This window comes from Phaethon aethereus, assembly GCF_964289735.1.
Source record: "Phaethon aethereus genome assembly, chromosome: 4".
In the NCBI taxonomy this organism is placed as follows: domain Eukaryota; kingdom Metazoa; phylum Chordata; class Aves; order Phaethontiformes; family Phaethontidae; genus Phaethon; species Phaethon aethereus.
Window position 1 is genome coordinate 41,366,388 of NC_138578.1, and position 25,439 is coordinate 41,391,826.

At 36.5% G+C, this 25,439-nt stretch overlaps 1 protein-coding gene across 2 annotated transcripts in view; it reads left to right on the plus strand.

Moving 5' to 3' along the window:
* The window catches only part of TLL1 (tolloid like 1), a 136,107-nt gene that overhangs the window by 98,964 nt on the left and 11,704 nt on the right, over nt 1-25,439 (plus strand). The window contains exons 8-17 of one of the 2 annotated variants that reach the window (XM_081999575.1): nt 238-340; nt 1,773-1,889; nt 2,934-3,079; nt 9,039-9,234; nt 10,767-10,892; nt 13,852-14,012; nt 16,906-17,086; nt 21,006-21,125; nt 23,676-23,801; nt 25,228-25,355. In XM_081999575.1, coding sequence (XP_081855701.1) covers nt 238-340; nt 1,773-1,889; nt 2,934-3,079; nt 9,039-9,234; nt 10,767-10,892; nt 13,852-14,012; nt 16,906-17,086; nt 21,006-21,125; nt 23,676-23,801; nt 25,228-25,355 — 1,404 coding nt within the window. The remainder of the gene's footprint in view (nt 1-237; nt 341-1,772; nt 1,890-2,933; nt 3,080-9,038; nt 9,235-10,766; nt 10,893-13,851; nt 14,013-16,905; nt 17,087-21,005; nt 21,126-23,675; nt 23,802-25,227; nt 25,356-25,439) is intronic. The other variant, XM_081999576.1, reaches the window with a different exon arrangement.

The window sequence follows — 25,439 nt, forward strand, 5'->3', positions numbered from 1 at the left end:
AATTGTGAGTAGTCTGTCCTGAATCTGGTCAAATATGTAAGATGAAATAAAAAACTTTTATTGTTCCCAAACAATTTTTGCTTACTATAACAATTGAAGAGAGGTTAATTAAGCATCTCAGTATCTGGAATCCTGTTACAGGTGACCTCTTTGGATTCTGTTCTGCCGAATGTTGTTATGATAATTTTCTAGTATTAACCACATGTGAGTTAATTAGGTGTTCTCCTCTGACTGCAGATTGTTTTAAACTTCACCACCATGGACCTTTACAAGAGCAGTCTCTGTTGGTACGACTATATTGAAGTAAGAGATGGCTACTGGAGAAAATCACCCCTGCTTGGTATGCAACTGTTGAATGATGCACTGTCCATAGTTATCATTGAGCTCAGTGGATTTGCTTGCTGTTGAACCCACAACAAACCTCTTGGTTTTTAGGTGTCTAGTATGTATCTAAACTTGGGGATGGGAAAAAGCTCTAAATGGCCTCAGTTAAGTTGTTTATCTCTTCAGGCTTCAAGCCTTCTTTTCATTGCAGCTAGTTGTTTTTCAGCTGCATGTGTAGAAAGATGAAAACTACAAAATGTACAACTTTTTGCTTTGCTTATGAGTATTGAAATACGAAGTTTGCCATAGTACTGTTCACAGAAATGGGGAAATAGTATACAGACAAATCTGTAGAGCATGTGATGGGAAATCCATAGAGCATGTGATGAGCACATGCACTGTGGTTGAGAGCATCCACTGTAGAGTTGTACTTGTGAGCTCTGTTCCTGTACTTCTAAAATTATGAATAGAAGATTCATAGAAGATAGAATAGAATAGAAGATAGACTTCTGTTGCTTCTTTGCATGTCCTTCCCTGCTCTTGCAAAAAAAACATGTAAAGCAATAATGAATTAAGTCTTAGAGTTGCAATTAATATGCAGGAAGCTGCAGCCATCCTTTTCTTAATTCAGAAGATTGGTGGGAATATTTCACACCCCATAATACCTTGCTTGTTTTGATATCCTGTGATCTTCTCTGATTGAAACTGAAGATTTCAGACCATGGGAAACATGAACATATCCAACTTCTTGGGTCAGTTTTGTTGTTGTTTTTAGAATGAAGACTTGAAACTATTTGTTAGAATCCTAACAGCCACAGTTTAAAAACAGCAACAAAGAAAAGGAAGCAGATACAGAGGACAGCTTTTCAACAGTAGTGCCTATTTTCTTGGCCCTAAAAAGAAAAGGAAGAAGAAACAATTAAGACCAGACAGTAATTACCCTTTTCTCCTGTACCCTTTTCTATCACCCAGACAAACAGAAATTTCGCCTACCTAGGCTGAATTTAAGAGGATAATATAGTCTAGGGTCATTTGGATGTTAGTTTTTAAATCTCTTTGGTCCTTAGACACAATAAGCAGTATTACTGTGACCTAGATTATATTTCTCTTTTAATATTAGTACTCACTTTTCCCTTCCAAAATGCCCAGGTTTATATATATAGAGACAATCTATAACAATAATTTTTCTACTTAATTCCCCTAAGGTTTTTTTACTCAGACTTGTGAGCCTGACTGCAGTGAAAAGAAGTACTGAAAACTGTATAATAAAATCTTTGTGTATTAGGTCCTGATCTGCAGAAACACATGTGCATAACCATAAGCATGTGAATAGTTCCACTGAGTTGGTTATGCTACTCCTGTTTATAATGTTAAACACTTGTATAAATGTTTGCAGCATTTGACTTCAGAGGCGGCAGAAAATGCAGTTACTGGTTGCATGTTTTTAGGCAGGTTTTGTGGTGACAAACTGCCGGAAGTCCTCGCATCCTCCGACAGCAGGATGTGGATCGAGTTCCGCAGCAGCAGCAACTGGGTTGGGAAAGGTTTTGCAGCAATTTATGAAGGTACCCCTCTTGTAGCATTAAAAATGACTTGATTATGCAGGAAAAATATTAACTGGATACCGTTGGATATTAAAAAAAAAAAGTCAGAAATAACCTAATAAGTGATCAGTATTTTATTACTAAAAGTGACACTAGGTGTTGACTTACTAGGCAGGACATTTTGGAACACTTCCTGTCATCCGATTTCAGATGACCTCTTTTCCATGGACACTGCTGACAATATTCATAAGCATTTTTTACCAGTAGTTTAATTAACTAAATGTGCATGTTCTTGTGCTTCGTGTGTGTAAAAATTTCTTTCAGTACTTTCTGTTTAGAAAAAGCTGACTTAAGCTTTCCATATGCTCTGGGAATACTTAATAGAGACACTCCCCCACACTGAGTATATTAGCAAAGTTAACATTCACCTGTTTAAAATAGAGCCTGTTTTTTTAAATATTGAATCTATGGTAGTAAACTGTATGATTTAGTTGATATTCACAGATCTTTACATGATTATCAGTATGGACACCGAAAAGTGCATTTACTTTTCATGAAAACATTTTTTACATATATGAGCTGTTGCTTCAAATTCAGCATAAGCTTGAAGTGATAAACTGTAGGTTAAATATATATATCTCATATTGTAAAATATGAAATTTCTGTCTCATCTCTTTCTAAAGGTTAGTAACTATTAATGCAGAAAGTTTATTAAATACATTTCAAAGATGAACAAAAAGTAAAATTTAATTATTTTGACCTTTTAAATATACTCTGTAGCATGTATAGAGTCAGATTATCTGTGGTAACAAAGTCTTTCTGAACATTGTAGACACATGTTTAGAGCTATTAGAAATGCTGAATTATATTCGCTAACTGAAATACATATAGTGGTTTAAATGGATTGTGTTTTCCTTGGTAGTCTTTTTGTCCTTGGTAGACTTTTTAAGTCTTCTCCAGAATAATCTTAACATTAGTTTTGAAGAGAAAAGCATAAAATGTCAGTTTTTCTGTTCCCCATGCCCAATATCATTACTGACAAAAAGAATTTTGTGTTTTTATCAGCTATCTGTGGAGGTGAAATCCACAAAAACGAAGGCCAGATCCAGTCTCCCAACTATCCCGATGACTATAGACCAATGAAGGAATGTGTGTGGAAAATAACAGTGTCAGAAAACTACAATGTAGGATTAACCTTTCAAGCATTTGAGGTAAAGCTTTTTAACTGATCTCAGAAAAGCCTCTAGTGGATAAGTGGCAGTGACATTTAAAGGAATCCCATAAAACCTGTGAATGAATTTAAGAATTCTCTATGAAAAATAAACTCCAGAATCTAATTCTACTCTCCATGAAACCTTCCTTTCTGCAGAAATTTTCAAGAAGATTAAGGTTTTTCATGTTTTCTATGCTGTTTGAATTAAAATGTTTAAAGTACTGACAATAGTTGCAGTTTAGCAAACACATAATCCAGTTCAGCAAGTCTGCTTTAATACTCTGTTAAATAATCAGGATTTTTTTATCTTTGCTAAATCTTATTGTTAAAAAGGAATGTCTATCTGGAAAGAAACTATTGTGTGTTTTGGCTTCTGTTTTGAGAAGAAAGAAAGAAAAAAATCCTACTTAAATTCAGTTTACAAACCTATATTTAGAGAGGGAAGAAAAAAGCCATGGTGAGTCATACTTGTGTGTCGTTAGTGTATATCTTTCTGTGTGTAGCATTGCTGAACAGTGGTAAACTGTTAAATAACAAAGAAAAAGAATATTTCATAAAGTTTTTTTATGCACACATGATACACTGGCTTGATGTTTGTAGACAAATTTAGTAACATACTTTGAGTTCACTTGTTTTATTTGAATGTGCTTCAGCAGTAATGACATGAAGGATGCTCTTTTTTGAAGTTTAAACTTTTTGTCTTTATGGTACGCATAGATATAAACACAGGTATAGGAAATATACATATAATTTCCAACATGTATTTGTAGTCTTCCAGACAGACTTCAGACACATTTTTGCTATGACTGATGAAAGGTCTGAGCGTAAGATTACAAGGGTTTTGGACTTTTTGAAAAATTATGGATATAAACAATGGAATTTTAATAATTTTGCAGATTCTACTTCACTTTCCCTTTTTCGTATCGTGAATTAATGTTGGGTCTAGCATAGACAAGATCATCTCTCCCTGCCTAAAGGGTTTTCCAAATGCCATTCAGACTCTACATGGCCTGGCCCAAGAGTATTTAACAGAGTACGTCAGCTTCTCTTTTTAAGCACTGTTGAAAATGAGCAACGTTTTCAGTAACTTTATATAATTTACTGACTAGATATGTAGATTTTTTTAGTCTGCCATTGGTGCTCAGTATTTTTTAATGTGATCCCAAGAGAAGTGGCGCTTTGGCTCTGCATAAGAGACTTGCCACAGTATTTGATCTCCATGCAGATGCTCGGTGTTGATCTACACGCACAGTACATTTTCTCTTGAACTGATCCCAGTTCAGTGTCACCTCTGGGAGAATCAAACTTCCATCTCTTCCTATCTTTCAGGACCCTTTTCTAATCACCAAATTACAGACTATTTGCAAGTGTGAAGATGGTATGTTCATGCCTTACCATATAGAAAATAATTAGAAGCAAAGGACCAGCAAATGAGAGCACAATTTAGTAGGCTAGTGGTTAAGGCTGTAAGAAATGTCCAGTTTTTCCCCCAGACTATTCAGTATTATGGCACTCTCTAGAGGTGAAACATGTGGACTGACACCTCAAAAGAAGAAAGAAGAAATTGAGTGGTAGTCTCAACTTAGTGTCTCTGGCTGGATGTGTTTTGAAAGGAAAAAAAAAAGTTCCCGACAGCAGGGACTTGAAAGGTACATACTTTTCCAGGGAGAGTCTGAGCTCTGATTCCAGAGTGGCAAGATGCCCTTGAGCACCAAATAAGGTGCCCCAGAAAGGCACAATCCTTCTGTAATATCTGTCTTCGTGGCGTTTTCTTACTGGCTCGTCCACAAGGCTCCCCACTGAGAGTCAGAGTTGCTTTGGAAACTGCTCTGAAGTGCCTTGCCTAGACATTCACCATTGGGTCCGATTTCCATTTCAGGTCCAAGTGCCTGAACGTAGGTGTTCTGGTTTTTGGTACTAAGTCTGTCTCTGGACTGAATCCTTGGTGCATTGCCTAGTAAAACAAAAAGTTGTTTAAAAATCACAGTTCTTTGTGCCAGCTGAGATCAAAAAAAGTAAATGTCAGGCTAAAGAGTTATTGCAGCATGTTTGTGAGAAAATTACTTCTCTGTCCTTTGGAAGGTACAGTTAAGTAAGAGGAATTCTCATTATCCATATGTAATGCTAGAAAAAATAACTGTATAAATAACCTTCATTCTGAAATGAAAGCACTAGGGAAGCTGAGAATTTCAAACTGTATCAATGAGTCACCTTGTTTTGCCTGGTGTGGGCAATGCGTTTTCCACTGAGTGTGGGATTGCCCTTTCTTATTTGGCTGCTTGATGGGCAGCTACACTTTCTAATATATGGATGACAGCAGAGATATTGGGACTGGTAATTGCATCTTTTTGCTTCATTGCTATAGTGACCTTTATTATATTGTTCTTTGAAAATTAGCAGTTCTTGTATTTTTTTTTAAAGAACTTTTGTTGGCTCGCAGTCTCACCAGCTATGGCAATCCAGAGGGTTTGTAGAGCTGAGCCATGTTAATCTTCATTTGAGTGGCCCTGTTAATCCTTGTTCAGGTAGTGTTCGTTTAAATTATTTTTACATAAATCAGGGAATAAAATTTATCTGATCTTCTGATTCCGCTAGGCATATATCCCACCTTTTATGACTAAAGTGTATGACCTGAGTCAGATATGTTTAACTGTAGTGGAATTTGACTCTATCAACAAATAAATTAACAGTAAGAAAAGGTTATTGGAAGATTTCTTCTGGAGTTTGGTTGCTCCTGGATTTGCTCTTCAAATCCTCTTGCTCCCCCTTTTTTTTTTTTTTTTTTTTTTTCTTCTTCTTCTTCTTCTTCTTCTGTTGGAGGAATGTTACAAAACAGAAGTAGTCTGGAATATTTAACCAACTATATTTTAGTCTAAAGTAATTATTTTTTCAAAACTGAAACTATGTACAAGGAATTTTCTTTTCTTTTGAGAATGGAAGTTGAGAACACCTCTGGCTTTCCATTTCACCAGGTGATTTCTTAGTGTTTTCCTGTGCTTATGTGTCAGTCTTAGGAATTTTTCTGGCATTTTCTCAACTTAGTTGTCTTAATGCCGTTCAAATTCTGAGTTTTGTTCAAGGCCTTCAGGAGCTGATGGTATCTTTTGTTCTCCTATAAGCAATGCATTTTTTTGTAAAACCTGTTTGTTTATGGTTTTTTGCATTTGCTAACATTTTGCATCTTTCCTTCCATCCCCTGTAATATCAGTCTTGTGAAATTTTAATGCTCCAGTAAATAAGGTTTACAAGATCAGTCCAGTTCCAACTAAACTCACTGTGAGTCTTCATTAACTTGAGGAGATTTTCTACCCTTGTAGTAGGAAGAATAAGAGACTATTGCAAGTGTAATAGATCTTGGTATGGCAATGGTCCCAGATGACAGTGCAATGACATTTTAAACCATGAGGTACAGATAAGCAAAGCACATTTTATACTAGTTCTTTTTCATTGGTTACCAAGTGCCTTGACACAAGTTATTATTTCTCAAAAACACAATAACTATCTGTTAGTTTATATATAGGTGTAACGATTTAATCCCTTAATATAATAATACTGACAATAATAATGGCATCACTTTCAGTAGTATTACACTAAAAATAAATGAATATGATAGAATGGTCACCTTTTGAATTGTTTTATTGAAAATCAATAACACTTTCTAAATTGGTTGATTTTTATAGTCTTAGGAAGTTTAGCAACTTACTGCTATACAAAATGTATTTTTAGCTGTTGTCTTCTGCCAAAAATAGAGTAATTCTCAGAAAAGAAACTAATAATTCATCTCAATGGGAATTTAATACATGTAACTCAGAGCTGCACTTGGCCTGTGAAAAATCATGATTTCCAAATTGCCCTGTAGAATAAAGAAATGTGGAAAAAACAGACGTTAATTAAAACTCTCAAGTAGTGAAATGACCACGGACATGCACGGGGAAAATATACAATTCCTTCATTGATATTAGTGGGCTTTGGAGAAGGTCGCTTCTTTCTACATCAGAGCACAATACGATTTTTACTGAGATAACAAGACAGACTTTGTTTTAAATTGGAATATGATGTCATGTGTTTAAACTTTATTATTTAGATTAATGAAAATTTGGAATTGGTATTACAGTGTCAAAAACTTATCAGTGCTTGGGTAGACATATGCCTGACCTCATTATTTGCAAACATACAATTGCCACTGAAGTCAAAAATCCCAGATCTTCATGACTTTTTTCCACTCATTTTCCAAACTCTGTCCCAAAGCAATTACTGAGCAAACAACTAAGAAATTACAGTAAATGGCAATATGGATTGTGCCAGAGAAGTGAGTGGGAGAAAATTACATATGTAAATGCTTGAAGAATTGGAAAGTTGGGCAGACAGACAAATTTTATGTGTAAATGCCATATTTTCATGCCATTAAAATGAAATAAAATCCAACAGCCTCTTCCCTCAGTTCTCCCTCTTGCATAAAAGAAGCGGAAATCCTAATATGCTAAATGAAAGCTTCTTAGCCTGTGGTAGTTACTGAGCTTATTGTTGGTCATAATGAACAATTAGAGGAAAGTACCAGCAGCCACTCGTACTAACTGTGCAGCTTACATGCAAGAAAACTCTGTCTGGAGAGAAGATGTGGATTTTTCCATGTTTGGTTTGGTTTTGACTTCTTTGTCATTTTAACAGAATTTGGATGTGCTGAATTAAATTTGAGGCTTCTCCAACACCACCTCCCTGACTGTGGTCCCATGCCCCCCACCCCTAAACCTACCTCATGATTCAGCCACTGAGTTGAACAATAGTTTTCTTAGAGGAATTATTTTTGAATACTTGGATTTAGTTAATTCTTTTATAACTAAGATGCTATACTACTTGAGTAATATGAATTAATCCTGCAGTAAAATGACCCAGATCAAGAGGGTTTTTAATTTTGTTGGGAAAGATACCGTCTCCGTAAAGACAGGCGTCATAAATGATCTAGGCTTCGTATAGGTTCATATTTGGGCTGCTACTGCTCTCTTCTTTGGTGCAATTCCCACTCGGACTGACTCTGCAAATACTATTATGTAAAGAGCACAAGGCTTGCTACCCAAGTGAAAATGCACACGTGTCCACTCACATATTAGTCTATGTTTGGATGTCATCTGGCAGGACATTTAAATGAGAGGAACATTTTCAGTTGTTCTGGTTTCAGTAGGTTTCTCCATCACTATGGCAAAGATTCATTCATTGACCCAGAAAGTCAAAAGAAGACACCTGAAATCGGGAGTCGTGCAACAGAAACCAGTTACATCAGCTGCAGAAAAATAATGATATTTTTTGTCATCTGTTCTATTTGCTACTTAAAAGCTGATAATTTTAGGAGTGTGTTTGGATCAAATTCTACAGACGCTCCAAACTTTTAATGCACTGTAATTTTTTACACTTACCCTGCAACATCACCGGGTAGCGACAAATGCAAAATTTTGCACTGTGCTGAGGATAAAGGAAGAAAACAAAATGTTGATTATCACTTGAAATAGCACAGGTCGATAATATCTAAAAATCTTATTCATATTAATCAAAATTGAGCTTTTCAATATTTCAAAACCAATTAATATTTCTGACGTGTTTAGTTGTTGAACCATTAATCCTGTACACTTGAGTGTACAGTACATGAGAAAAGAGGACTTTACTTAAGCTCAGAGTAGGAATTTGACATAACATTAGGAAACTTAGAGGTGAGCATGTCTTTTTTGGTTACTTTTTTCCAGTTAGACTGTTGTGTCCTGTATAACATCTCAATAAGTTCTTCTTGTAGAAAACAAGTATAGTTAAAAACAGGCCAGTGATGCTTGTTCATCTTCCTGATGTTTGAACCCTAAATAGAGAATCCTAACCTTACCTTTGAAAAATTTATATTCTGTTTATTATCCCATTGAGATTTGATATTTATGGTCAAGTTCAAATAACTCACTAAAAATAATTTTTTACAGATTGAAAGACATGATAACTGTGCATATGACTACTTGGAAATTCGAGATGGGACAAATGAGAACAGTCCTTTAATTGGTCACTTTTGTGGCTATGACAAGCCAGAAGACATTAGATCTACCTCTAACACCCTGTGGATGAAGTTTGTTTCTGATGGAACCGTTAACAAAGCAGGGTTTGCAGCTAACTTTTTTAAAGGTAAATGTTAAAGTGTATTTTGGGTGCTGTGAACTGCTTATCACTTGTTTTTATACTAGAAAAATTAAATACTAGGATATTAAAAATATTTCTCAACCTATTTTTATTAATATCAGTTCTGTACCGCTTCCAGTGTATTTTTTACCTGGGCATACAATCTTGTCAAAACAAAACAATAGAGATATTTGAATCTCTTTGTAAAATACGTCCAAAGAATGAAGGAACAAAGTCAGTGCAACTACCTACTCTTTTCAGGTTCAAATAATGGTTTTAGTTTTGAAACACCTTTGAAACATACCTAATCCTGTAAAAAAAAAAAAAAAAAAAAAAAAAAAAAAAAAAAAAAAAAATCCCAAACAAACCCCCCACCCCCAAAAAACCCCAACAAACAAGCGCTTTTTTGACATTGTGGTATCAAATATAAAGTTAAATAGTATAATCACAAATGGGTCTTTTTTTGTTAAGGTTTCTTTCTTTTATGTAAATATTGTGGGTTTTCTAATCACTTTGCTGCATTAAGCTGCCTTACCAATTTATTACTCTCTGTGAGATACACAAAAAAACCCCCACAACAACGAAACAAAACAGCTGAGAAATTGTAGTGACCGGTGGCCTCACAGTCTTCCTCCAGTTTTGGGGGGGGGGGGTGTGTCATACAACTGCAGCTATACCTGTAGTATCTAGTGTATGGAGAGTGTGTAATTTCCACCCTCTGCTGCCCATGGCACGGTGAAAGCCACTAGTAGCGGTGTGGCCATGGTGACACCCAAAATACAGGTCACACTACCAGGAGAATCTTTTTGCTCTTTTGAAAACCCACAAACTGGGGCTTTTCTTATCCTAACTGTTAGTTTTCACTGTAGACAATTATAACCTTGAAGACTGTAGACATGAGAGTGGGAGCTCTGTTTTGTTCCTAAGAAATTGCTTCTCCTGGTGTAAGGAAACAATATTTCAACATCCGAGGAATATTTTAACAATGAATCTCGTGGGTGTACTTCAGAGCTAGTAGAGATAATACATTATGCCTTTCCCTCCCCCATCCCTGATGCATCTTGTTCCCTTTAATATCAGTAGAATGAAAACCTGGGATTTGAGGATTCTGTTAATCTGTTTTTGAGTATGAATTTGGGATAACGCACAAATTGATTCTGTGGGAGATAAAGTGCCCTTCAAGTGACCCTGCTGTGGATTTTCAGTCTTTCTTTTGATACTTTATACAACCTTTAGATTATGGCTGCCTGAATTGTATGCTGCCCACAAAGTGCTTATAATTATAGGTCTGCAGCTGTCAATAGGTATTCTAAAAAAAAAACCCAAACCCACCTAAACCCCACAAAGGACGAATTTTTATTTTCTCCATTGCAGGTCTCCTTAGCATTTGAAAATCCTCTAGTCAGCAACCACAGTGTGTTATGTAGTGCACCTTATAATGGCATGCACACAGCTTTCTGGATTAATATTGATCCAGTAATTACAGCTGAGGAAGGTAATTATTTAACACGTTTTCACATTCTTCCCCGTCTTGGCAGAGGAAGATGAATGTGCCAAACCTGACAATGGTGGCTGTGAGCAGCGCTGTGTAAATACTCTGGGCAGTTACCAGTGTGCCTGTGATCCCGGCTATGAACTTGGTCCTGACAAAAAGAGTTGTGAAGGTACAGTGCGTTGCTGTGTTACAGGCTTTTCGAGCTCGCAGTCTACCGTCGCTTAAATGAAATGCTACAGCTTTCCTGTGTTCTGTCCTAGCAGCGTGAGATCTGTGGAACCCAACCCAGAAAACCGATGCTCCCTTTTAACTGGTGGTGCCAGAGTAATGTCTGTCCACAGCAGTCGTCTTCATCTGATGTCTGTCACTAATTTAGCTTTAGAGGTTTTGCTGTTAGTTCATCGGGGACCATGCAAAACAGGACTTTGTACCTTCCCAAACCACTTATTACATTATTCATACTCGTTAAAGCAAAATCTCCCACCATACTTAAGGAGACAATTATTAGGAGGGCAACATGCCACTGTCTCAGAATCGGAGTATTTGATGGTCCTTCTGACCGCCTCTGATTGGGGTGTGACTGCGAAGCTGGCAGGTTTGAAGAGCAGGATCCTTTATTCTAGCTCAAAGCTCAGAGACATCCTCCCCACTCCCAGTCAGATTGTGGACGTTTCTTGCTGGAAACAAATTCTACTTTTCAGGGTGAGCAAAGTGTGTTCAAATAATCATCTGGAGAAATAAAAACCTGGTAAGTGGAAGTCTGTGTAAACATAAGATTGGACTGAGATAAGATTTTGCATTCTATACGTATTTCATATCAAAGTAGAAGCTCTTGATTATTACACACCAATTATTCGTTGGTTTTTATTCATAAACACCAATATATTCAGTGATAACACAAATGATTCTTACCTCAGTTCATCTATTTGTTTTAGTAGTGAATGGAGTTTCAAAATTGGAGTACTCGGAGTTATGCTTTTCTTCTGATGTGATTCATTGGTCTCTATTTCCCATTTTCCTGGCTTCAATTCATGATTTGTCGAAATTTGATATAGTTTTGCTTAGTTTCTTTGCACTTTTTGTTCTGTGGGGTTGGTTTTCTTTGGTAGCTGTTTTTTTTTGTGTGTGTGTGTGTGAGGTGCTGATAGTCTTAGACTACAGACATGTTAGATTGTGACTCTCATCAAGCTGGTTGATTTTTAGTTGGTTCCCCTCTGCCCCCCAACTTTAATAGTAAGCACATTGGAAAAACAATTTATTTAGATGTCTGCATATTAGGCAGTGTGCAGAAAGTAAGGTTAATCTAAGGGGGGCCATGAAGACAGAGGTTTCATCTCTGGGCCTTTGATCATCAGTCCAAATTTATGTAAGGAATTTGGTTTAGTCTGCCTGCTGACCTGAGTCAGAAAGTTAGGGAAGATTACCAGTCTTTCAGAAAACTCTTCCCTCTGCCTCCAAAAAATAAGGAAGGAATACCTCCCTGGTCCCCAAACAGAAAAGCAACTCTGGCAAAAGCAAAAGTCGCTCAACGTAGTGCAATGCAGGGCGGAGCAAAACCCCTGAGCTACCCCTAAAAGTGTGTATGCATTTGTTCCACGTGACGTAGCACTCACTGTGCGTAGATACGACTTGGGACTGCTGAATTAAAATCACCATGTAGCCACAGTCAGCATTACATCCTAGTTATAGTTTGGGAATTTGAGGGGTGACCTAGCTGTATTAATTCACACGTGATTCCAGAGTAGAAGCCTCTAACTTAGAAACTCTGCCCAGTGCTTCACTGCAGTGTTGACATGCACAGAAAATTGCTTCATGGTTGTCTAATCCAAATCTCCCCTGGCAGCATATTAGAAAGCTTTAAAATATTTTTTTCCAGTATTTCCACGTTTCCCACTATCGCTTCCAGGAACGATGGAGTGACATTGAAAAGCAGAACTTGAAAACTAGAAGTAGTTGTCGTGACCCAGACCAGATCATTTGGGGGTACAGCTTGTCACCTGAGTGCAGGCTCTAATCCTGTGCCTGGTCTGTTTTCATACACTGAGGTGTGACCCAGGGTCTTAGTCTTCCCCCACCCTGGTCAGATTACCTTTATGCGGATGTCAAGAAGTCTTCTGTGTGGAAAGCCAGGTGCTAGGAGGAAGACTGGTACATGTCTGGGTTGGCCAAATAAGCCCTTGACCCAGAAACTGGAGAGTTCTGCCAAGTGTGTTAGGTGGTAGCATGTGAGACCACTAGACAGGAACAGCCAGTTTCTAAAGCATTCAGCGTTAGTGTTAGTTGGAAGAAGGTGGACCTTCCCCCCACCAGCTCTTTAGAAAGAGATTTGTGGATGGTTTCCAGTGCTGTCACAGTGCTGTAATGGTATCAATGCAGCAGAGTGTGATCGAGAACCCCTGCAAATCCCATTACTTTCCTTTAAAAAAAAAAAAAAAATATTCCATTCCATAGATGGAAAAGATTAACATGTTTATCCTTTGCCATCTGAGCTCCATCCACAAACATAGTACAGTGTCGTTCTGTTGTATGGAGGTGACTATTTGGCATATTTTTGGAAATAATAGCTATTTTCTCTATTACTTGGATATCCACACTTCAGCACAAGTAATTGTGACTGAAGAGTACGTGACTGCTATCCCAAAGAAGTGACCCTATCTAGTAGGTTATAGGGGTCATATACAGCTATATGAGCTGAGGCAGGTAGGGCTGATTCTGGATCAATAATCAAGGAGAGAAGCTGGGGAAATGTGGAGTGCATCTTAAGTAGCCCATCTGTCAGAAGAGGGGTGGTCAAGGTCCTGGGGAGGGCGGTGAGGTCAGAGGACTTGCATGGGAAAGGCTGTGAGAGAATAACCAGAGTCTCTGGAGGGAAGGGAGAAGAATGAATATGATAACGCCTTGTGTAGTCCTGAAACTTATCTCTGTCCGCAAACCTGCAAGCTGTTCAAGATAGGGGCTGTCTCTTTCTCTTTGTTTGCACCAAGCACGATAAAATAAGATTCCGATTAGTCTGTCTGGGCATTACAGCAGTATAAGTAATGAGAGGACTGAATCTTCTCAGTGTGCTTCTGTTTATAGTAAAACATGGTTTCAGTCAAGAAACGATGCTCTCCCTTCTAATTTTACAGCTGCGTGCGGAGGACTCCTGACAAAGCTAAATGGGACTATAACCACACCAGGGTGGCCCAAAGAATATCCTCCAAACAAAAACTGTGTGTGGCAGGTGGTTGCCCCGACGCAATACCGAATTTCAATGAAGTTTGAGTTTTTTGAGTTAGAAGGGAATGAAGTAAGTAACCGTGAACAAAGGGCTGCACAATCTGTTACAGGCTAAGCAGTTTCACGAGTGGTCAAGAATAAATATTGTCTTACAAAACCCTTGCTGACTGTTCATACCTTGACAATAACCATAGATATTCTTGTTTTCGTTTTGGGACTGTTTCTGGATTATTTCAAAACAAACATGGAGAGAATAGCTCTCTTTTACATATCATCTAAATGTATATGTCTTACAAGAAATTGAAAAGAAATGCTCTCTGCTGAGTCTCAGCTGACTTTTTTTATCAACAAAATAAAACAGAGCAAATGGCTGAGGCAAATTGGAAAGAATTCAAGGGAAGAAAATCTGGAGAAACCAAATCATCTTTACAGACTATGACTACAAAGAATACACATAAGCTGTGGTTAGTGACGGGGTGAGGGAGCATTTAAATCACAAATATCTCATGTGGGGATAAGATACCAGAAATAAGGCACGCTAGAACAGCAGCAGTGTATGACCTGGGCAGTGCCCAGAGGCGTGGGGGACCTTGTCAACCAGGTAGGGCAGAGCCCTCCATGTGCTAAAGCCTGCTCTCTATAGCTTTAAACAAGGTGGTGGGGGTTGCAGTGGTTTTTCGGTGCAAATCAGTAAAATACGGGTTTCAACATCAACTTCTCAGCCTCTGTTCTGCTTCCTAGGCAACTGCTCTGTCATACCACTGAGTTCCCTTGCCACACTCTAGCCCTAACGTGCTGTAGCCGCCGAGTTTATCTGGAAATTCTTCACGTGGCATTAAGAATCCAAATCCCAGGACATTATTTCTGAATAAAGAAATTTGTAGCAACAGATTTGATATGAGGATGAACCGTGTTTTGGGCGTGAGAGCTGAAGTGGCAAAAGAAGGACTTTAATTTATAACTAAGAAACAACCCAGATATGGCTTCTCCAAAATATCTCAAAATTATTTGCAGAGGCAGCAATGTGAGATTTTTATTATTATATTTTAAAAAATTTGGGGTGGGTTATAAAGTCCATGAAATTCCAACTTTTAATGATTTATGTTACACTGCTGTCCTGTTATCATTATTACAAGAATTGCAAGAGGTGTAATAAAATCTTACAAATCCCAAAGAATTAAAATTTAATTACCATTTGAACAAATGATAAAACATTATTTCCTGCACTTTCTTGGTACTTAAACCAGATTTGCAAGGAAGGCACCTCGCGTGTATTGAAGTTAAATCAGTTTTCTAAGGTCACACAAAACACATAACTTAAGCAGATATGAAAAATATATACATAATATTTTTCAACATTTAGAACTTTGACTTGATCCTCTCCTGTACTACAAAATCTCAGCTTTATACTATTACATCGTAGTACTAAGAATGATACTTGTGAAAATCGTAAGAAACATATAATATCTGTAACATTCTAATATATTGTCTGGGTGCAGACATAAAATGTATACATTTAGCAAATGCTCTAAATTTTTTTTTGTTATAGGAGTTCCATTTAGGACCAAATTTAATGTGTCTTTTCCAATATTACAATTTTAATATTCTACATTAACATTTTACAATTTTAATTTTACATTTAACTTGTACGTTTTTTTAAGTATAGTGAAGTATGAAGGGATTTAGACCTATCTGAAATTACATTTCATTTCTAATCTAAAGCTATGAAACCATCAAAACTGACCACTGACTTAATTGCTGAAATTTCTGGGTTTTATTAACTTTGTGAGCTATATATCACATATGAATTTGTCTTACAATTAATATAAATCGGCATGTGGCAGTAACTGAAGTTGTATGAATCTTTGTGTTCTTTATATTGCATAGAAGTAGTTTCAACTGAATTAATCACTTTCCAACTCTGAAACATACGAAAATTGTTCCAGTAACAATGAAAATTTAATATACTTCTAGAATGTATTATATTAAAAACAATTGGAAATGTTGACAATCATTTAATATTTCCTCAGGAGAGAGAGCAACAAAGGCCAAAACAGCCTTTTCTGTAGTTCCCTTCCACTTCCCCTGACATTTCTTTTTTCACTAGAAATTGCGATTTATCAAATACGACTCGGATTTAATGGACAATCTAAGCTCTGTATGAATCCTCCTGGCCACTGTTTTCTCTTAAACTATTAATTGCAGAGGACTGGGACATTTTTGATTAAATGATTGATAGTTGAGCCTAAGAAGCTTAGAAGTTTTTGGGTGGAAGGCTTTAGGTTGACCAAGGGATTATGCATTGAAAGTATTATCATAGTAGTAGGCCTTGCATAATTTTTTTTTTCATACATTATTTTAGTTTATTTTTAACCTTTTAATGAAAATGACATGCATCAGCCTTCCAAATTATAGCTATGCTACTACTAAAGAAAAATGTATGGTTTGAATAGTGCAGATTTATATATTTGTAAATAAATTAATGTGTCTCAAATACATTATGGTAAAAAGTTCTTCTGTAAGTTTCTAAGTGGAAATTAATATTTTTTAAAATATCTTTGAGACGCAAGCAGTAGAAGCTTTGTAGGTTTTTGGTATGTGGTTTGTAGCACAAAGGTATAATTTTTAGGGTGAATATTTCTAAATTTTAATGGAGATTTTACTTTTTGGATTAAAGGGAACCATTATTAAGCATCTTGAAATTCAGATGCTAAACACACATTAGTATCTATCAAATTATAGTTTTGAATGTAATGCATAATATAGCTATGCCTTAAAATATTCTTATGCAAAATCGGTGAACATTTGTAAGCATTTACAAATGTTTTCAGTGTCAGGGAAAAGTGAACAAAGATGCTATTAATCTATTATTGCTCATCATATACCGATCAGAGTTCTTGCATTTGTAAAGAACTTCATGCTTTGCTTTTGGTTGCCAAAAAAAAATTTCTTTCCTTTCTCAGGTTTGCAAATACGATTATGTGGAGATTCGCAGTGGCCTTTCTTCTGATTCTAAACTACACGGTAAATTCTGCGGAACAGAAGTGCCTGAAGTTATCACCTCTCAGTACAACAACATGCGGATTGAGTTCAGGTCTGACAACACTGTGTCAAAAAAAGGCTTCAAGGCACATTTCTTCTCAGGTATAGAAAATTACTCTTGTGTACCTGTGAGTACCTCTGAGCATACACTGACTAGCTGGAGTGAATACTGTATTTTGGTATGAAAGTGAAGTGGCCTTTTCCCATATAGCTTTTCTGGTAGCTTTGAATTTGTATTATTTATATAAGTCTAAATCGCTCAAAATACTGTTCTGAATTGTACTGTCTGTAGAAAATGTATGTAACACATATATATATATTTGAATAACAGGAGAGGCAAATAAACTCTGTGAGATATGGAGGAAAAAAATATCAAATTCACTAAGTGTTCCTAATTTTTTATTGGATTTTTTTTAATCCCAAATTTTGTTGCTATTCTTTCAAATCCCAGTTCTAATGTGACATGTACTGTGTACACATGTATTTTTTTACATCAGATCTCTTAATATATTGTATTAGTTATGAAATTACCACTTTGTACTACAACATTTGCTTAACATTATGGATACTTTCCTGCCAAACTTTGCACTTAATGTTTTGCAGAAGAACAGAATTTAAGACTTTGCTCTTGCAAAAATGTGTCGTTAGTTATGAGTGCAATTTCACTGAGGCAGATCGGAGCAATGGAAATTTATATCATCTGAGGACATGTACTGTTAAATAAAGATAGACAAAAGTAAAGCTGAAGATGTGAGGAAATATTTGCACAACAGTGGTATCTGCAATCACCCATTGAGACTTGAGTATAATAATCTAGCTATGGCAGGATACCACCTGGTGTTGCTAGAGGAATTTTGCTTAGCGTTTTTCTCATGTGTTTACACACACACATATGCATAGATATTTTATCTCGAGTAAAACAAAACAAGAAAACCGTCCCGTCCACCCACCTCCTCAAACTGGAATTCATCCCGATGCATTTGGAATTTGAATTCTGCCCCAAGTTTTTTTGATAGCAGTTAAAAATCTGAATCCAGAGAATCCTGATTATATTTAGCATGTAGCAAAATGTATTGCCAGGCACTGTTATTAGCGTTTGTTTGCTGAAATATTTTTATCAAAGCTGATAGGAAATAGCATTTCATAGGTTAGCTTTAATAACTGATAACTATGAGCAAGTATTAAGAATCAGTATATTGTATAAGTGATGTGGTTTGGAAAATGAAGAAAATAACTGTCAAGACAAACAGTTTAGACTTTCAATGTTTTCTCATTATGACAACTTTGATGTTTTTCTTAAGCAATTATGAAAGATGATAAAAAGTGTTTCATCTCATACAAAGAAATTAACAACCATTTTACCTCCTCTAAAGCATATTATTTTTTCTAGTAATCGCATTTCTCTGGTCATAGTCTTTCAGGTACATCTTATATACATACAGTAGCACTTTTTACTTTTAAATTTATATTTTACATTAGCAAGAAGCTTTCAAGGTTTACTCAGTATTTGTAGTAAATATATATATGTGCACATAACAGAGCTTCCTCCTAGAAACACAGAACTAGTCATTTCATGTTGGTGTAGTAGTAACAGCAGGAATTGTCATGTAGTTTGACTTTTTACAAGAGTAAGTATTGACATGTTCCAGTTGTAAAAATGGCCTGCAAATTAAGTTTGTTACGTATTTTCAGGATCTATAAAGCTATGTCAGATAAGACTAGCAATGATAGTTTTGTAATTTGTAAGCTCTGTAAGTCTGAAGTTCTGTTTTGTGGATATGCTTAACATCTATACATTTATAGTTAGTTAAATTTTGGTTTTCTTTAAAGTGATGGTTAATTTTCACATATTTATTTGTTTGTTTATTTTACTGATTGTTTAAATAATCTATTAATATAATGAGTGGTTCTAGGAAGAAATCAGGCCAATGCTGCATGTTGGGGAAAGACTGGGCCATAATTAATGGAGTTGTGGAGATTGTATCTTAGGAGTTTGTAATCCTTCAGAATCATTATGTTCCGTGTCTTTTTCACATCTGAATGAAATGTGTCCCTCCCCGGTGAAAACATTTTTTTCCTGGTAATTTAAAAAAGATAAGTTTTAAATCACTCTATTGATCACCACAATAAGTTCATTAGCTAGGGATAAGTCTGAGCTAATGTGTTTTTCTTTAACAAATAGAAATGTATTATGTGTCCTGGATATAGAATATATCTAATCTTCTTCAAAGAAAGATAGCTTGATGCAAATAATCTTTGAGTCCGTAAGTATATAAATTTACTTAATGCTTCATAATGCATTTCTGCCATAATCTTTTCTCTTTTCATACAACTTCAGATACTTTGTATTTTTTTTATTCTTTCTCAATTCTCTTCCAGTTGTTATAATTTCTAGCAGATTTTCTTCTGTGCTATCTGGCCTTCCCCTTTTGATAATATTTCCTGATCAGAAGAGAAACTTTGTAATGCTTGAGACAAATCAAACTTCTGAACCTAAAGTATCTGAAAAGAAGCCGTCGTCTCTGAATAATTAATCAGATAAAACTCTCATGGCTGTCAGAAAACACCATAAATTTCCTACCCCCAGATTCCTTAACATGGACATAATATGCTATGAACAAACTTGAGATTTCAAGTATTTTGACTTTTGGGAGTTGATAGCTGGTCACTGTTCAGCTGATAAAGCGGTGTTTTTTGTCTATTTATATATTTGTCTTCGGAATACAATACTTTTAGAATGATATCTGTGGAGAAATATTTAGTGTTAGTGTCTAAGATACTTGCTGGAAGGCATTTAACAGTTCTATTAATTAAATCGCAATAGAAGTGTGTAAGCATTTAGTTATAAAGACATATGTAATGAGTAAAAACAGTGCATCTTTCAGTCTATTCACTAGTAAAGGGCATACGCAATGCTCAGCAAGAGAGGTAGGTGGGTAAGTCAGGTTAGTTTAAAGACTAGGAACTGTAGTGTGTTCCTCAAGCACAGCCAAAGAACCCTTTTTTTTTTTTCTTTTTTTTTCTCTTTTGGTGGTGAATTCTGCAGCCACTGCTACAGTTGAGAAAGCATGGCCCAGCTCCAGCTCAGATGACAGAAAGCAGTTTTTTGGGTGGTTGGAACCTGCTGTGATAAACTGTGAAAGCAAACAGTGACATAGGGCAACAGATGACCTGCATTAGGAAGGTATTTATGTTGATATAAGACAACATGCAATTACATTTTTGGCTGTAAAATGGTGTTAACAGCTAGACAGGTGCTACTGGAAAGTGAGAAAAACTTTTTTTCAACGTTCTGTAAAATTTACATTTGATGGGACAGTTCTGAAGAAAGCTCAGTTGGGAGCCACTGCAAGGATCTAATCTCCAGAGACACTCTTGTATATTTGTAATTGAGTTTATTGGATCAAGGGAAGAGTCACGATATATTAATTTTTAAAAACTTTTAATAAAACTTTTTGGGAATGGATATTAGGCTTCTAAACTAAAAGCTTCCAGTAATTAGGTTTTTATTCTTTCTCCCTCTCTCTTCTGTCCTTCTCCCTCTCCCTTCTGCTCTTCTTACAAGACAGTGACCTATCACAGTCTGCTGGGCCCATAAGACTATAGGAATGTAAAAGAACTCCTTGAATTTACTGTAGGGAGGAAAAAAGATAATAATACATACTTTTTTTTTTCCTGTGATGTTTCAGAGAAGATACCCAATGATTTCTTTAAATAAATCTTTGTGTAATGGTATGGTTAATACCCAGTGATAACTGTCACTAAACTGATTCCATTTATTATAAGTTTCAGAGCTACTTCAGTGTTTTAAATAGACCTGATTCTTTGCATGATAATACAAAACATACATGATGTTTGATGTAATGTAGAAATGACGTTTGTTGGATTTTTTCTTGGATGATGATTTACTGATTTACTGAGCAGTTAAAAAGAGAAAGCTAGGATGCTTTTAGCCTTGAGCAAATTTGTTTTGGAGCACAAACTCACCTCTGGTGCCATCCTGGTACATTTTTTTCCACAGACAAGAAAGCTGCCTGCAAAGAGAAAATTTTTGTTTTTGAGTCTTGCAAGGACTTGGTACAGGTCCCTTCAGGCCGAGTACGTATTATTCACAGACTGGTGGCCTCTGAGGTTCTCAGAGGTACGGCCATTTGTCCTCTGAATGATTCAATCTAACATGTTGAGAATGGATCTTTCCCTGTTCTGAGTACTGAAATGAGAAAAGAAGGAAAGTATCCATTCAAAACGGCGACTCATTTCCATCTGTCAGCATAACAAATGGCTTTGTTTTCACATGGCAAAACATTTGTTCCTGTGACTAATACAGACTAATAGTTTTTTCATGAATTTTGAAACTGGGCAATCAATTTGACAGAAAGTCTGTTCTGAATTATGAAGTGTGAGGAAGGCTCGTTCAACAGTTGCATCCTTGATTAACCACATACAAGTAATTATTGTGTTCAAATATGTTCCAAAGCTGCTTCTTTCCACCTTCTGTCCTTTGTTTTATCTCTGAGGAGGTCCAACGTGGGACTGTTTGCTTATGTACTTGTCTCTTAAGAGATTGTTTTAAAGAATATAAGCTTATCTAATGTTAAAATACTTTTCAATATTTTCACACAGTTTGGTGGAAGATGAAAATGGACAAGTTTGGTTTTTTTATAATTAGTGTATCTACACTGTACTTGAAAGTCTAACTTGAATGCATTTTGAGCCTGCCTTCCATTTATTTTGTTGGTTTTTGTTTTTTTTTTTGTAGAAAACTACAAACTAATGCTTAGGAGGGGAAATATTGAAGAGTTTTGTTCATACTATACTTAATTTCTCATTTGACTGTTACTATTCTTCACTTGCAACATGGAATTACTTTATGGTAGCGCTTGCTTTTGCAAAGATGAACGATTAAGATTTTGGTTTGAAATTAAATAAATTTACTACCTCAGTTTGGGACTTGCATTGCAAAGTGCATAAACAGTGCATTTTTGAGTTTTTATGCTTCTTTCATCATCAAAATGAAAACTACTATAAGCCTTTGGGTGTGTGATTCTGGGAGCTACTTATGTTTTTGACTGTTTCTTAACCTTCAAATCTGTTCACCTCTGCAGAAAGCTTCCAAAAATTTTCAGTGCAAACAGATTTGAGATTTATGGGGCAAAGTGCAGTTGGGTTTGACTTGCAGAATTTCTCTATTTGTGTACGTTATCAGCATGTATTATAAGTAGAAGCTGATTTTTATGGAAAGACCTGCAAGTCAGTGGGTCAAGTGTTGCATACATTTCGGCAGATAAAGATGATGTCTATGCAATTATAATGTATTCAGCGTTACTGAATATGAGCATCAGTAAAGGCAGAGAAAAAAACTACATAAGTGAGACGACAAAAAGAGACTAAAATTATCCATGGTCGCCTGTAATCTGTAAAAATTCTTATTGTGCCTACTAAAATCTGAAACATGGCTTGTTACGTTGTTTGGAGATAATGCTCACTGCTGCTTTCCAAGGCTGAAGGGGATGAATGCTCTGCATTCCAGCCCTGCAACAACTGGACCTGTGGGATGACCACAATTTCTTTGCTTTTTCCTCCTCTCTTTTGCATGTTGAAATACCACAGTTTGTAAGATAGAGTTTTTTAATATGTATATGTGTTTGTTTATATAAATGGATATTTGTATATCTCAGGATTTAGATATATTTCTCTATACATATATAGGTATATACATGTGCATACATATATACATGTATGTGTATATATATGTATATGTCAGGAGCAGTCTGCCTCTTTTAAATGGACCAGCCTCACCTAAAATGACAACAGATGAATGACATAGAAGGGTGGCAGCTGAGGCCTCTCGCTAGAATGACAGCCTGTTAATCTAGTTTGGCTTTTTTCCATGCAATGAATTTGTAGCTGTTTAATGCAGGTCATATTTCCTCCCCTACTCTCCGCTTTACTTCTAACACACTAAAAGCTCTTTTAAAGGATTATATGTTAATAAACAGAACTGCATGTTGTATTGTAGATCTTGAAATAACTAATGCCAGTTTCTTTTGTACTTTTTTTCAATTAAATGTTTTTCTTTTTGTGATGTTCTGTAAAGTCCAGATTCGTTAAAAGTAAAGCACACTGTCACTCTGTTGGGGGGGAAAAAAAAAATCAACGTATTAAAGTTTATGTTAAATCCTTCTTTTCTTACATGTTTAGTGTGCAAAGCTTGAAACCTTGTTTGGCCTACGTGTTCCTTTCAACATACCACCATTAAATTGTGGAATTTGCATAAAGCTGTAATACTTCATGTGTGGTCCATGAATTAGACTGCTGTTGTTTACTGAAATAAAGCTTTGGATGAGAGATTTATAAAATTTTTACCAGCTAGACCACCTGAAAGAGTAAACTCTGGTAACTGTCTTATCTCCTCTGAGGTAGCTTGTTTGTACTAGTGTTCCTCTCCCCCAGGAATTACCCCTCACTTCCTAGAAAGATGAGACAGGCTATCTGTGCCATGGTGCAAGGTTGCAGGCTGAGCAATGAGCGGCTAGACCTAAGGTACCACCAAACTGCCATACTGAGAAGAGTGACTGTGCCTTAGCTTATCCTTTTCTGGACTCAAACACTGTGCTAAACTTTTTTCTTGTTGGTAACGAGGGCTACTGCTAGCTGTGGTGCTCACCCAACCTTGTTGTGTATTTCGTAGACAAGGATGAGTGTTCGAAGGACAACGGTGGCTGCCAGCACGAGTGCATCAACACGGTAGGAAGCTACGTTTGCCAGTGCCGAAATGGATTTGTGCTACACGAAAACAAACATGACTGCAAAGAGGGTAAGTAGTAAGGTATTTGAATGGTTGATTATACAGCTGTCTTAGAGAAAGATCTCTGCAGGTCTCCTTCCAAAGAAAAGAAAGGAAAGAGAAAGATCTTGGTAACAGGGGCTTAGACATTTGGGCTTAAACACTCCCTCACCCTCCCTTTCCCATTCTCCATCCCCAGCATTTTTGTGTGGCTGAGTTTGAGGTCCACAAGAATGCAGTTTGGAAAACTTGGGATCATTGGCAGGGAGTGCTATTTTTAATAGTGCTTTGAAGTGGAGAACATTTAAAGCTGTAATAGAGTATTTATCTAGTGCTGCATTAAACACAGGGGTAGGGTTTCTGGAGAGAAGCCTGGTAAAGTTGTCATTTGCTCCTATCGGTAGCAGTGAGTTTCCTCATAGTCAGGTTGAAACTGTATCTGCGCTTTCTGGGTTTATTTTAGGGGGCATATTCAGACAATCTAAATTCCAGTCAAGTCCCTATGCATCTTTCTTCCTATTTGCTGTTTTAAGGTGTGGCTACCTCCAAGAGAACGGGAGGCCTTGGGGGTTAAGTAGAATTTAGATTATCTGCAAATGAACCTCAAATGTGCAATATTATGTGAGCTACTGTAATTTCTCAAGGCTGTATTCTAGCATGGATTTAAGTTGTGAGTAAAAATGTGCCCTTTGTGAATCACTTGCGTTATCACTGGTGTTGGAATGACACTTGCCTGCCTGTTCAACAGATTCCTGTTGAACAATTCTCTGATGTTTATAAAGCAATTTGAGATTGTTAAAAAACTAAATACAAAAATGGAACTGGTTTCTTCCTTGCCTTCTTTAAGTTTTAGTTCTTTGCATTTATTCAGAGGCGTGCTTCTGGCGATTCAGTTATGGTGTGAATGACTACGTTGTTCTTGGTACATACTCACAGTTTAGTCTTAGCTGATCTCTAGTTGTAGATATGCCCCTAGAAATTGTAGTTTAGAAATCAAAATGATTGCTCTGTAGCTGCAGTATGAAAATCAGCGAGAAGACAGAAAACTAAATTGTTCAAGAAATATTTGAAGCTGGAGTAGCAAGATTTCAAATATGTTTTTTCTTACTTATTTGTATGTAGAATGGGGGGAATAGCAAAATATTCAATTAAATTTTAATACTTTATTATATTCCTTTATGTTCCTTTATAATACGTTTTTCTAAAAAAAAAAAAGACATCCATTGTAAACGACAGTATATGTTTCACAACAAATCAGTAAAAAAGCATGCTGGGTTAATTGCCCTAAAGTGTTTCCCAAAGGGGAAGAACATGATCATGCGCACAGGAGAGCGTACTTAGCTGTCTTCCTAAAGATCCTCTCCATTCAGCGGGTCCTCTGTCAAAAGAGAGTACTTTTCTGGCTACCTCTGAATGCAGACCCCCAGACTAACTGATGCTGTCCCCGTTGGCACAGCTGAGTGTGAACAGAAGATCCACAGTCCCAACGGCATCATCACGAGTCCCAACTGGCCGGACAAGTATCCCAGCAGAAAGGAGTGCACATGGGAAATCAGTGCCACCCCCGGGCAGAGGGTCAAATTGGTGAGTTTCTGCCTACCTTTCTTTTTTCTCTTTTCTTCCACCAAACCTCCTTCCCAAATGACTACTCAACAATAGGAAGCTATT